Raw genomic sequence first — 14,317 nt, forward strand, 5'->3', positions numbered from 1 at the left:
TGAGGCAGCTTGGCCCGTGTGATGGGAGAGGAAGAGCGGCTCCCTGCCGCTCACGCCACCTGCCCTGGAGAGGTGGAGATGGGGAGAGGACCAGCGAATTTGTGGCAGGAAAGATTCGCAGTAAGTGCCGACAGGTGGCCGGGCCGGGTCAGCAGGAACGGCCCCTTTCCTGAACACCACGGGCAACCGTTCTCCCACAGGAACCGGCTCTCCACGTGTCAATGAAACTCGGGCAGAAAGGCAACGGAAAGCTGTGCGCTGGCCAATGCAGGCCTGCCCGTGTGCCTAGACCCCAAAGCCCAGAGGAGGGGAGGGGTTGGCGGGGTGCCACAGTACAAATGGTCCCAGACAGCCTTTTGCTTGAAAATATGCTATTTATTTTTTTCTCCAATTATAAAAATAATACATAATCAAAACAGGTAACTCAGAAAACACAAAAACCCCCAAAGAAAACAACGAAAGCCCCTCAGTGCCCCAGCCCAGAGAGCCACTGCTGGCCTCCGGGTCCCCTGGAGCCACCGCAGCGCAGGCACTGTCTGTGGCAGAGCACCAGCACACGGCCCCCTGAGAATGAGGGGCTGCAGACGAAGACACCCAGGGTGGGACGCACACCTGAAACAGTGTGCTAGGAGAAGCCCACGTCTGTCCCTCAACCACAGACAGCTCTCTCCCTCGGCACACCTGGGGGCTCCCGCGGGGACTCCAGCCTCCGGTCTCCTCGGTGGCTCTCGGGACCGCCAGCTGGTGCAGTAAAGCACAGTTTGTGCTGACATTTTCAAATGACTTTAAAAACCAGGCTGGATTCACGGCTAGCCCTTTGTTAATCTCAGTCGCCGCTTCCAGACGTGCTCCCTCAGATGGAGCAGCGTGCGCCGACTGCCAGCCACCCGGGGCCCCGCTCACGAGGCCGTGGACACGTGCGGTCATGAGTGAAGCGGCGGAGCGGCGTGCAGCTCAGGGACAGACGGACAGACCCCCGCTCCACCAATGACCTCACATGCACGTCGCAGGCCGTTCAAGCAGGGGCAGGAGAGCAGAGAACTCAGCGCAAACGGAGAAGGCAGAGCCCTCAGTGAGGCTCCCGAGACCGTGCCCACGCGACGGTGGCCTAACGTCAGCCTCTGGTCTAAGACGCTCCCCCTTGACCGTTTCTAATGCCGCGAAGCCCCACGCCCATCCAGAGACAGTGCGAAGAGCATGTCCAGGCTTCCTTGGGACCAGCTGGCCTCCCGTCCTCTCAGCCACATGCCCATGTCACTGGCCAGTGGACTCCCCAGACTCCAGGGAGCACAGTGGCGACCTATGCCGCCTGGACCGGAAGGCAGGGATCCCAGTATGGGCGCACAAGATGGCGGTGGAGACGGGCGCTGGGGGAGCACCCAGCTCTGCCACCCGGTGTCCCTGGACTGGACAGCCCCTGGGGGTCTCGGTCCCCTCATCTGTCAAATAGGAATAGCGCCTCCCTCCCCGGCTACTGAAGGGGTTAAATGAAACCCAGGAGGCACGTCACACAGAGCTGGCACGTCTTAAGCTTCACTGACTGTCACCGTGCTTGTCGCTGCTTTCCGTTAACTTGTTCCATGTCCATCCCACCACTCTCATTTTTCACAAGACTTCCTCTGAGCGCTGAGTGCAGGCGTGGCGGGTAACCCTACCAGAGCCGACCCCAGTCCGGAAGCGGCCAGGCCCGCCCCGCGGGGGAGCGCTGAGGCCAACGGACTCTGCGCCAGGAGTGAGCAGCCTCGCGAGGGCTCTGCCAGGGACGCCTTCAGCCTGCAGAGCGGGCAGGGCCCGACAAAGGCCCGGCCGGCGTGGAGGGCCCAGTGAGGGCACCGAGGGGACACAGGCAGACCTTGGGGAAGGATGTCCTTTCACCGGCCAGACTGGAACCCTCCCTACAGGACAATGAATACCCCATCATTGTTTTGCCTTTAATCACATTTTTAAATGCTTAACATACGGACATCTGTTCCTTGATGTTTCGTCTTTGTTCATCTGTCATCCTCAAAATGAAAGTCCAGAACGTTCCACACTAATTTTAAAGTCCGGCTGAACGTTTAGTAATGAACAAAGCTGAAAACACAAAAGAAAAAAGGTGGTTTTTAAAATCGCGTGTATTTTTACTCACAAACTAAAACGTAACTCTCACTCTAGCTGCGGCTTCTGCTGTCTACACCACCAGCCCCGAGAGAAGGTCTAGCGCTTTTCTCGAGAGCGCCCTCCGTTTTCTTACATAGAGACACAGAAACGGTTGCTCCTACGGACCACTCGCATGCACACACAGCCCCAAGACCAGTCGCAAAGCGAGCCCCCGGGGCCGCGCCAGCTAAGTGGGAAAGGCACCCCGTCACAAGGAGCCACAGGGGGACAAACCTGTTTAAACTTCCCTCGAATCCTATCTAGGTCCTCGTGCAGCTTATCGTAAGTAGGGTCGTCGTAGGGGAATTTCTCAATCAGGCCAATCAGTGACTCTAAGACCTTCATCTTTTTGCTGTAAAACAGAAAAATAAAGACTCTGAGTGCTTTGGACACAACAGGCTTGGCTTGTGTGGCAGCTCTGCCAATCACTAACGTAAGGGCACTGGGCAAGCCGGCAGGCCTGGGGCCAGGAGCCGCACGACTCACTTTCTCGTGACACCAGATGATATTCAGGCTCCGAGCACCGTGCTGTCGCCACACCCCCCCGCCCGCCATCCAGCACGCATGGAGCTTGCAGACACACCTCCAGGCCGGCCGTGGACCGCGCCACCCAGGCAGCCTGCAACGAGCTCACCGACAGCGCTGCTCACAGTCACAGCCGTGGGAACAGACAGAGCCAGACAAGAAGGACGGCACCGGGCACAACCGAGCCTGCTGTGGATCCAGGGATTTTCCAGGATCGAGAAACTTCACGCTCACAGTCTTTGGGAATTCAGCAGCAGCTAAACCAGCCAGGCCCCCGCTGCCCCCACAAAGGGCAGACAGCAGCGTCTGGTGTTGGACTTCAGCTCCCCCCCACCCCGGGAAGACACAGAGCCCTGCTGGGAGGCTCCGCGGGAAGGCAGCCTGCAGAGCGACGCTCCGAGGCGCTGGGTCACTTCACTTCCCTGAGCCTTGGTGGCCAGGTCTGGAAAAGGGGGGTTAACGCGGACCTCACAGGCTCTCGAGAGGATAGATAAGCCATGGAAGCCCAGAACCTCTCAGGGACTAGGCGCTCAAGAAACGTGAGTCGCCTGGCTTCCACCGGATCCTGGGGGCCGGGGCTCTCACCTGGGCGGGGGGCAAAACGAGTCCTACGTGAGCACATCTGGACAATGGACCACAAGTGGCCAGATGAGCACCCTCCCCCAGCCCTCACATGGTCGTCTGAGGGTCGGGAGTACAGTGGATGACGGGGACTTCTGAAGAACGCATCCCGAGAAGGACTCAATGGCAACAAGGCACGCGGACCTCCTGAGCCCCTGCCAGTCCCTGCTGCCCTCCGTCACACGAGGAAGTCTGCCAAGGGCAAATCGGTTCATCGGAGCTGCGATGGCTGCCTCTCTGAGGAAATACAGAATGGTGAAGGTCGAAGCGCGCTCATGAACGCAACAGAGCACCCAGCTCCCAGGGACGGCGGGCAGATGCCAGCTTGTGGGAGACGGCCGTCTTCTAACAGGAAACCAAGACACCGGCCCTCGTGACCTCGGCAAGTCGTGACTTCTCCCCGCTGCTTAGTGAAGCTACACACCCAGCCCGCCACCCCATCAAAGCCAGTGCATGTCAGGAGGGTGTGACCCGCTTACGGCCCACGGAACGCAGACGACAATGCAGAGCCCAGAGCGGAGCCCGGGCCAAACGCTGGTCTGCGTGAGGTGTCACCAGGCTGCTGACACGGCAGGAGGCCTCGGAGCTTCTCAGAAAGCTCCGGCCCCATGTAAACGAAGCCCACCCTTCGCCGGAGACACTGCTCTCGCGGCCCCTCAGGTGGGAAAGCCCCGTGCTTTACTGACTGACGGGCAGAGGGCAGGCGTTTCTCCCTTAGCATCCTCAGTTGGAACACGAAGCATAAGATCCTCTATCAGCCTTCTACCATTTCTAAAAACCGTACTCACTTACAACGCCCAAAAAGCTGCAACCACCACCCCCAGACCAAGGCGCTCAGGCTGCTTCAGAGCCCCTCGGGCAGCACTGCGGGCCTCCCACCAGCCCCGGGCCCACCGCCACAGTGCCCACTCCACCTGACAGCGGGGCACACCTCTAAGAAGTCAGGGAACTCTGCTCTGGGGCGAGGCCGGCAGCCCCTGGGTGGGACCCTCCGCGAACAGCACGACACTCTTCCAGGAGCCAGCACGCTTCGGTGTCAGGGACGAAGGAGGCTCCGAGGAGGCGCCTCTCCGTGCCCTTCTGTGGACGGGAGTGGAGAGCAAGCTCAGCTTTGACTGCCACCCAGTGGCACCACAGGCTGCCAACTGCTGTTCCAACCAGATCACGGCCCACCCTGCCGCTCCCTCGGAGTCCTCAGAGCACAATGCCCTGGGGCCCCGGGCTAACGCACGAGTCCGGTCAGCTCCCAGCTAACACGCAGACGTGGCCAGTACCACAGACCAGACAGGGCACAGAGAACCGCCAGGCACCCGCGCTCAGCGGCAAGCATCCTGCTCCTGACATCAGAATACAGGGGTGGCCCGAATTCTAGACATTCAAAATACTTCAAATAAGCCCCAGGCACAGGGGAACGCCACCTGCCCTGTCTCCTCACACCCTCCCAGGCTGGGCAAAGCCACCAGGCACCAGAATGACGCAGAGCACCAGCTGAAGCGGAGTCTGGTTCCCCCGAGCAACAGGACGGCCAGACCATGTGTGCCTTGTACTTAAGGGTTCATTTCCAGCTTAAGAACGAAGACGGGGGCACCGGGGTCACAGGGGCTTCAGCAGGTGGCACACGGTAAGAACGGTTTATAAGGGCTACGAACAATACAAACAGCCAAGGGCTACTTAGTGCCTCCAAGCACCAGACAGGCATGAAACACATTAAATGCACTAGCTCATTAACAGACCTGGCTGGACACACGATGAAACTGGCAACAAGCGAGTCACCATTCCTGAGCCCCAGTCATACCAAGACCATTGCACTATGCTTATCAGAAGCTTACGGCAAAGATGAACAAGAAGATATAGCCAATTGCAACACTATTTTGCTGCCAGGGCACCTAAGCGCCACTCGGCGCTCTAAGGCCTCCAGGGAAAAGGCAGTGGGACCTGAGAACCCAAGAAGGAATAGCAACCGGTGCTCATCAAACAGCAAACATGCGCCCACACTTTCGAGCTATTTTCTGTACATCTCAGAATGGCGTGCAAGTCTGGCCTGATGATGTTCTCATTTTACAGACGGGGTAGCTGAGACATTAACCGGCCACGGTCATAGTAAGCTAGGGAACCAGAACTCCTGGCCCACACACTGAAAGAGGAAGACGTCTCAAACGTTACCTGTCCTTCTCAGCGGCACAATTGTGCAGGAGACATCTCCAAGCAAACGCAAAACCTTGGTAGCACCCGATCTGTGAACGTACAAAACGTTTGAGAGGGAGATTAACAAGCAACACGCTATACTTGATGTAACCATGCCGCTCTCAACACAAGAGGAAGGGCTGCAGGGCCGTGGCGCTTCTCATATTGCTGTTCTGGAAGAAGCTGTTGCGCATCAGGTTACAGAAGTTAGGTCAAGGGTCGGCCCGGTGGCATGGTGGTTAAGTGCACTCTGCTGCGGCAGCCCAGGGACCCCCAGTTCAGATCCTGGGCAGAGACCTAGCACCACTCATGAGGCCATGCTGAGGCGGTGTCCCATATAGAAGAACTGGAAGGACTTACAGCTACAATATACAACTATGTACCGGGGCTTTGGGGAAGGAAAAAAAAAAAAGGAAGATTGGCAACAGATGTTAGCTCGGGACCAATCTTCCTCATCAAAAAGCATTGGTGGGGGCCGACCCCATGGCCGAGTGGTTAAGTTCGTGCCCTCCACTTCGACAGCCCGGGGTTTCACCGGTTCAGATCCTGGGCGCAGATTTTGCACCGCTCATCAAGCCACACTGGGGCGGCACCCCCCATGCCACAACTAGAAGGACCCACAACTGAAAATACACAACTATGTACTGGAGGGCTTTGGGGAGAAAAAGGAAAAATAAAATCTTAAAAAAAAAAAAAAGGCACTAAAAAAAAGTTTGGAGGTCAAGTCATCAATGGGGTAGCCAGCCTCCAAGATGGTCCCACTGCCCCCACCCAATAGCCATGCCCTTGTGGGTCCCCTCCAACTGTGTCGGGATGGCCTGTGTAACCAGAAGAACACAGAGGATGAGGCAGCACACACTTCTGAGGCAGGCATAACAGACAACGAACGTCACTGCAGCCTTGCTGTCTTGGCTCACAGGCTCTGGTGTCACAAGGACACTCAAGCAGTCATGCGGAGAGGCCCACACGGCAAGAACAACAGTCGTGTGTGGTAGCCCCCTTAGAAGCAGCTCCTCCAGCCCCAGTCGAGCCTTCAAATGAGTGCAGCCCTGGCTGACGGCCCGACCCCACATCATGAGGCCCCGGCCAGAAGCACCCAGCTCAGCCGCTCCTGGACTCTCGATCCTCCGCAGCCACATGTTTGCTGTCTTCGGCCCATCTGTTTTGTGGTGATTCACTTTGCAACCACAGGCATCTCATACAGTCATGACTGCCTCAGACTCGGCCGTTTAGGGCCCATTATCCCTAGGCAAGAGCCCATCTAGGACGAAGGGCAGAAGAGAAGGAAAATTCTAAATTTTGTAGGATTTCAATGGAAATGGAAATGGAAAGTCTTCCCATGACACGGGGCACCCATTCTTTGCAGGAGGATTCAGCTGGCCTAGGACACGAGGCAGCACCATGACGCGCCAATGTAACCCAAGGTGACTGAGGACCTGTCTTCTCATTCTCCGGCCAGAAGAACTTCACTCTCTCTACAGCAATGTGCTCTGGCCATCCCGTGCTAACAATGTCTCCCCACCAGCACCTCTCTAGTCTACTGCCATTTTAAGAGGCCTGGAGTTCTGGTTCCATCACACTGATCATCAAAGTAAACTATAAACTGTAAATGAAAAGGATTCATTTCTAAACAGGGGTTCCCGCTTACCTCAGATCCAATTTTAGCTCCGTGTAACGTGCCGTGCTGTCTTCCTTCAATTATACCCAAAGTACTGCCTTCTTCATAGCCTTCCTGATACCCTTCCCCATGGAACCTGTACAGAGAAGAAGCAGGATCAAATACACAGGAGAACAAGTACGTTTCCTGGAAAATCTTTTCTCTCTCATATTACCCAGACCGAGCAAGACAAGGCACAGCACAGTGGAGGACGCACACCACCTGAGTCAGAAAACCCAGGTTCCTACCCCTTCCTACGTCTCTCCTCTGGCCAGTCGCTGTAGCTGTTGAAGTCCAATTTGCCTCTTTCACAGTGAGAAGGGTAAGCTAAAATAGCAACTCCTACACCTGGCAGAATACGGGAAACCCAACGGGAAATTTCAAAGGTACAAATTCAAGAGCCTCGCCCCGGCAGTAACCGTGGAGTAAGGCCGAGAAATCTAGTTTTCCAAATCTCCTAGGTGAGTCTAGTCTGTTAGCGAGTCAGAGTTCTGGGAGTCTGTAAAGCCACACGACTTGGTCAACTGCTTCAAAAAAGTGCGATATACACAGGGCTCCCATCACATCTCAGGAGACCAGCAGAGGGGAACGCCAGCAGATGACCACAAATGCACGATGACTGTGGTCCCTGCGGTACAACCAAGGCTCTGACTTCGAGGGCTCAACAGCGGACGCGGCATCACCTTAACCCGCAGTCACCTAAGACGAAAGGAGTGTGCGGAGCCCCCAAGGAGGCAGAGTGTACAGCTCCCGCTTATTGGCTCTGTGACCCTGGAGAGCGACCTTCCTTCCTCCTCCACTGTGAGCCAGGGTGAAGAACAGTATCCACTTGACATGAGGGGCTAAACTAGATGATGGGGTTACAACGCTCAGCACAATGTCAGATTCACAGGAAGCTGCAGACACATGTCAGCGACTGATGGTTAAGCGCTCGCTCTTTCTTAACTGACATCTACTGAGGTCTCAAGTGGGCCGGGCGCTGGAGGACAGCCACAAAGCAACTCCCTGCTCCTCCCCCGTCCCCATTACAGCCCCAAGGACTCCCCAAGGGCTCCGGAGGGAGGGAGGACGTCTGACACATTTATCAGCGTGTCCCTGAATGCTGCCGTATGTCCCACTGCTCAGGAACAAGGAAAAGGGGCAGCGCCCAGATGGCAAGGGTCTGTCCCATCCGAGGACGGGGCGGACCCGGAGAAAGGCAGTCAGCGAGCCGAGCAGATGCTCGGAGCAGCCACGGACGGGGGAGGCGGGTCCGGAGGCACCGAGGAGTGAAGGAGACGCAGGAGCATCTCGGCGCCACACGCGCCCGCCGCCTTTCGGGGCCACAGGGCGCTCCCCCAACGCCCAGGCCCACGGGACGCCGCCCCGGCCCAGCCGCCGAGCGCGGACCCGACCCGGCGGAGGTCCGGGTCCCGGCCCAGCCCCGCCACTCACCTCTCATCCGCCATCACGATGGCGTCGAACATGTCCTGACTCCCGGCCATGGCGGCAGCACGGCCAGCCCCGACCCCTAGGGCTCCGCCACCCTGCGCCGCCGTGGCCAACCTGCCGGGCTCGGGCACAGACGCACGGCTCCCGAGGAGGCGAGGCCCACTTCCGGGGCCGGCCGCGCGGGGCAGGCCGGGAAACGACGGCAGGCGAGAGGGTCCAGCCGGCGCCGACGGGCGGGGCCAGGGCGCATGCGCGGAGCTGGGCTGGTCCCCCCACCCCCTCGCGGCTCCGCAATGGGCCGAGCGGCCCCCGCGGTGACGTCCTCCTCCTGGAGGTCGCGGGGAGGAGGGGGACGACCCATATTTACATTTCTTAAAATTCAAGCAGGGGAAACCGGATTGCCAAAAGCGGCTGGGAAGGAACCGGGGAAGAGACTGGAAAAGTTAGCAGAGAATCGACGCATCAGGAGGCTCTGCCCGTGGGGTTTTGGGGGGAGAAACCTCCAGAAAGGGCAATTGCCCGGTGGAGACAGGACAGGCAGGCTGGCCGTCCCCGCGCTCGCTGACCCCGATCCACTGCAGGGGCCACCCTCCAAGGACGACCTTGGGCTTCAGAACCCAGCCCCAGATGCCCCCAAATCCACGTTAGCGGCGGTCCCGGGACCGCGGGCCCCTGTTCCAGGACCGGGAGGCTGAGCCGACCCCTGGGAATCCCAAAGAGGAGCAGGTGACGGGGACAGCCTGGTCGCCTTCCCACCTGCTCCGAAAGGCGGCAGAAAACGTTGGCATCCGTTCTGGACACTTTAGAGTTATTTGAAAACTGGAAATAAAAGTTTTTGTGTTTTTATTCTTGCTGTTGCTTTTAAAAGCAAAAGCAGCGTAATTCATAATTCGTGCAGAGTCAAGAATCCACGACTGCGGAAGGGTGGGGTGTGTAATGAGGAACAACTGGCGCTCCCACCCCAGCTGGAGGCATCACCCCCTTTTTTAAAAACAGCATCCGGTTTGGGTCCTGCCATTTGTCATTTGCATGAGAGACACTTTCTGAATATGGTTTTTCAAAAGCTCCTTCAACCGTCAGCGACAGTGGGACATAGATGGGAAGTACCTGAAGCGTTCCCGTTAAAATCAGGAGTCAGACAAGAATGCCTTTATCACATGCTCATCAAGCATTCTCTGCAACGCCTAACCAACGCAATAAAGCATGAAACAGGAGCCAGAAGTGTGACTGTCAAAAAGAAGAGAGCAAGGCATCAATGTTTGTAGGTTTCTGGCCCGTCCAGAAACCCCAAAATAAGTATTTAAGACACTCTCAGAATTGGTGGTAAAGCTAAGCAAGTAGCTACATACAAGATAAAGAGCAAAAAAAAAAAAATCACTTACTTTCTGTTATTCTAACAATAGTTATAGTAGTGGCCCGAGAGCAGGGATGACTAGGGAAATCCACAGCACGACAGTCAGAATAAACTTCTTAGAAATAATAAGATTGAAGCAGGATCTAGTCAGAGTAAACTACAGCTCTGCCGTGGCCCTGGGTGGGGACCAATGTGATACCAATAAAATTCCACGCGATCTGGGGTTATGTCTCAAAATCCTAAATGTCATCTAGATGACTAAATTGATAAGAATAACTAAGATGTTTTTGAAAAAGAGGATGATATGGAGAACTTGCCATACTGATCTGAAAAGATGAAGTTTCAATAAAAATATAGTGAAATGTTGGTTCAAGAATAGACGGATCCATGACAGTAGAATGGCCCAGAAGGGGACTCTGCTAAATGTAAAACCTTCTCACATGATAAAAAGAAGAACCCCAAATTAATGGGGAAAAGCAATACCAGTCAATCAGTATAAAGAAAGAATTGGCTGTTTGGGAAAAGTCAAATTCCATTTATATTTCACACCATTCGTTAAAATAGTTCCAGACAAATTAAAGACATAATAAAAGGGCGTTTAATAATGTAGGTGGAACATTCAGGTGAGTATGGAGATGCATTTTTTTTTTTTTTTGAGGAAGATTAGCACTGAGCTAACATCTGCTGCCAATCCTCCTCTTTTTGCTGAGGAAGACTGGCCCTGAGCTAACATCCGTGCCCATCTTCCTCTACTTTATACGTGGGACGCCTGCCACAGCATGGCTTGCCAAGTGGTGCCATGTCCGCATCCGGGATCGGAACTGGTGAACTCTGGGCCGCCGAAGTGGAATGTGCGCACTTAACTGCTGCACCACCCGGCCGGCCCTGGAGATGCATTTTTTACACAGGAAAAGCCCTGGAAGAAATCGCAAAGGGAAAACCAATATATTTCACTAGGTGAAAACACAAACTCGTGCATGCCAACAATGGTAATAAACAAAATGAAAAGCCAAAGAACGATCTCAGGATAGATTTGTCATAAATATTATAACTAACTAAAGGAACAATATTTCTGGTTTATTAGGAACTTATTAAAATGGATAAGAAATAAATGCACCCTAACAGAAAAAATAATAGGCCAAGGTCTTGAATACATAATTCACAGAAAAGAGCAGCAGCCTTCCTAGTAATCAAAAGAATGCTAATTGAAAGAACGACATGCATTTTTTATCTTAAAATAGTAAAAAAAAAAAAAAAAACTTCTCTTTTAGAATGAAAAGATCCTACGATGGCCCACAGATGCATAAATTAAAGCTACCTTTTGGTCAGGCAGTTTGGAGAGACAGAAAGGGCATTTTAAATGTTTTTACACTTTGACCTAGTCGTTTCACTTCTGGGACTTCATCTCAAGGAAATAATCAGAGAAAAGTGACAGTTTTTTGTACGATGATAGTCAATGCAGGATCATCCGTAAAAGCCGGAAGGAGAAAGCAGCTTACAACGAGAGAGGGTAGAATGATGACACATATATCATAGGATATTCACGCTGAAGACTCTTAAGCAATCACAAAAAATAATATTCAAGACAAGAGTAACATCACGGAAAACGTTTAAGGAAAAAGAAGAAAACTCCACATATACTCCAAATCCTATTACACTAAACAATTATTCTTTTAAAAAGAATGAAAGTAAGTACACCAAACTCCTAACGGGGACTATATCTAGATTTCAGAATTGCAGTCATTTTTAAATTTCCTCTCTTCTATTTTTTCTGAGTTTTCCATGTTTGCACAATGAGCGTGAGTTACTCATAAGCATTAAGAAGCCCAATAACATATATTTTTTGGAAGATGAAATAGTAGACTTTGTATTATTTTGTGCTTAAAACGTCTTTTCATTTTTAGCTTTTTTTGTTTTAATAAGCAAACGATATCGCAAAACATTTGAAATGTAGGAAAAAGGAAAAAACAAGCAAGCGAAGAAATTTGCTCTCCCACCACTGTGGCCACCAATCTTTGTTACATTTTTTTACTTTGAGTTTTCACGTAAAAGTAATGTTAATAGTGGGGCCGGCCCGGCGGCACAGCAGTTATGCGCGCACGTTCCACTTCTGTGGCCCGGGCTTTGCTGGGTCAGATCGCGGGTGCGGACATGGCACCGCTTGACGCTCCATGCTGTGGCAGTCATCCCACATATAAAGTGGAGGAAGATGGGCACGGATGTGAGCTCAGGGCCAGTCTTCCTCAAAAAGAAAAAGTTAATATATGTACAATTTTAAATCTTCACCCCCCCCCACCCACTTGACATTATATTACAGACACGTCCCAAATAAGGGAACTCTTGTCGTATTATTACATATATAAAATACATTCTTTGACCAGAAACTTTATCGGCTAAATAAGCTATACCTTTGGGCATGGAAAAAAGACCAATTACGGGACAAAACCCACAAACATAAAAACTTGTCCAGAAGAGCACAAGTCTTTAATTTCAAACTTTAAAACATTGTGCAAAGCATTGAAAGATTATATGTGCGACAAAAATCAACACTCTCGCACAACCAGAGAGACCCACAACTAGAATCTACAAGTCTGTACTGGGGGGCTTTGGGGAGAAGAATTAAAAAAAAAAGAAGAAGATTGGCAAGAGTTATTAGCTCAAGTGCCAATCTTTAAAAAAAAAAAAAATCAACACTTGATTCCAACTATTAGTTTGAAAATAAAGCTTTGAGGAGATTTCCCCCCATTTGTTCCATAAGGGCTGTTTTGAACCCAGATTGTCTTAACATTAAAGGGTAAAACTCTGATTATGACATCTTGGATTTTCAATATTGTATTCGCAAATTGCTTCATTTTCAAATAAGGACTAGACTTTAAGAATAGGGCCTTGAAAGTAGACATGGCAGAGTTTTGAAGTGCAAACATTTTTTATTTCAAAATCCTTATGTAAGTTTCAAATTTAGTGTCCATTTTAGCAAATGAAATCATAAAAAGTAGGTAGGAAAAATTTGAATTAATATGTCTCCTTCTTATGTCAGGGGTTCTTTTTTTGATGAGGAAGATTTGCCCTGAGCTAATATCCATTGCCAATCATCCTCTTTTGGTTTTTTTTTTTTTGGCCCTGAGCTATCATCTGTGCCAATCTTCCTCTGCTATGTATGTGCGATGCCTGCCACAGCATGGCTGACAAGTGGTGTAAGGTAAGTCCACGCCCGGGTTCCAAACCTGCAACCCCCAGGCTGCTGAAGCAGAATGCACAGAAATTAACCACTAAGTCACGGGCCGTTCCCTTTGTTATGTCAGGTTTTTTGTGGGGTTTGTTTTCTTTTTTTTGAGGAAGATTAGTCCTGAGCCAACATCTGCCACCAATTCTCCTCTTTTTGCTGAGGAAGCCTGGCCCTGAGCTCACATCCGTGCCCATCTTCCTCTACTTTCTACATGGGACGCCTACCACAGCATGGTGTGCCACACGGTGCCGTGTCCAAATCCAGGATCCGAACTGGCGAAACCCGGGCCACCGAAGCGGACCGTGGGCGCTAAACCGCGGAGCCACCGGGCAGGCCCCTTCCTCCACTTTATATGTGGGACGCCTGCCACAGCATGGTTTACCAAGCAGTGCCATGTCCGCACCCAGGATCCAAACCAGTGAACCCCGGGCCGCCGAAGCAGAAAGTGCGCACTCAACCGCTGCGCCACCAGACAGACCCCTTGTGGGGTTTTTTTTGAGGAAGATTAGCCCTGAGCTAACATCTGCCACCAACCCTCCTCTTTTTTGCTGAGGAAGTCTGGCCCTGAGCTAACATCCATGCCCATCTTCCTCTACTTTCTATGTGGGACGCCTACCACAGCATGGTGTGCCATGCGGTGCCGTGTCCGAATCCGGGATCTGAACGGCGAAACCCGGGCCGCCGAAGCGGACCGTGGGCGCTAAACCGGTGAGCCACTGGGCAGGCCCCTTCCTCCACTTTATACGTGGGACACCTGCCACAGCATGGTTTACCAAGCAGTGCCATGTCCGCACCCGGGATCCAAACCGGTGAACCCCGGGCCGCCGAAGCAGAAAGTGCGCACTCAACTGCTGCACCGCCGGGCAGACCCCTTGTGGGGTTTTTTTGAGGAAGATTAGCCCTGAGCTAACATCTGCCACCAATCCTCCTCTTTTTTGCTGAGGAATCCTGGCCCTGAGCTAGCATCCGTGCCCATCTTCCTCTACTTTATATGTGGGACGCCTACCACAGCATGGTGTGCCACCCGGTGCTGTGTCTGAATCCGGGATCCGAACCGGCGAAACCCGGGCCGCCGAAGCAGACCGTGGGCACTAAACCGCTGAGCCACCGGGCAGGCCCCTTCCTCCACTTTATATGTGGGATGCCTGCCACGGCATGGTGTGCCACGCAGTGCCGTGTC

General features: G+C 53.0%; 1 protein-coding gene across 3 annotated transcripts; it reads right to left on the bottom strand.

Moving 5' to 3' along the window:
* Positions 1–354: 354 nt before the first annotated feature.
* Positions 355–8,752, bottom strand: LTO1 (LTO1 maturation factor of ABCE1). 3 transcript variants are annotated; one of them, XR_011495214.1, is made up of 7 exons: positions 8,561–8,745; positions 7,118–7,223; positions 5,449–5,519; positions 4,217–4,365; positions 2,723–3,522; positions 2,374–2,491; positions 355–2,073 (listed from the first exon to the last, which is right to left on the bottom strand). XR_011495214.1 is itself a non-coding variant. In XM_014861603.3 (5 exons), exons 1-5 carry the CDS (start codon positions 8,608–8,610, stop codon positions 2,005–2,007), a joined length of 414 nt encoding a protein of 137 aa, XP_014717089.1. In that variant the 5' UTR covers positions 8,611–8,743; the 3' UTR covers positions 355–2,004. The 3 variants fall into 3 exon arrangements, 1 of the variants encoding a protein (XP_014717089.1); XR_011495215.1 differs by lacking the exon at positions 4,217–4,365 and having other exon boundaries at positions 3,250–3,522; positions 8,561–8,752; XM_014861603.3 differs by lacking the exons at positions 2,723–3,522; positions 4,217–4,365 and having other exon boundaries at positions 8,561–8,743.
* Between the last annotated feature and the right edge of the window lie 5,565 nt (positions 8,753–14,317).

Source organism: Equus asinus, chromosome 17, assembly GCF_041296235.1.
Source record: "Equus asinus isolate D_3611 breed Donkey chromosome 17, EquAss-T2T_v2, whole genome shotgun sequence".
In the NCBI taxonomy this organism is placed as follows: Eukaryota; Metazoa; Chordata; class Mammalia; order Perissodactyla; family Equidae; genus Equus; species Equus asinus.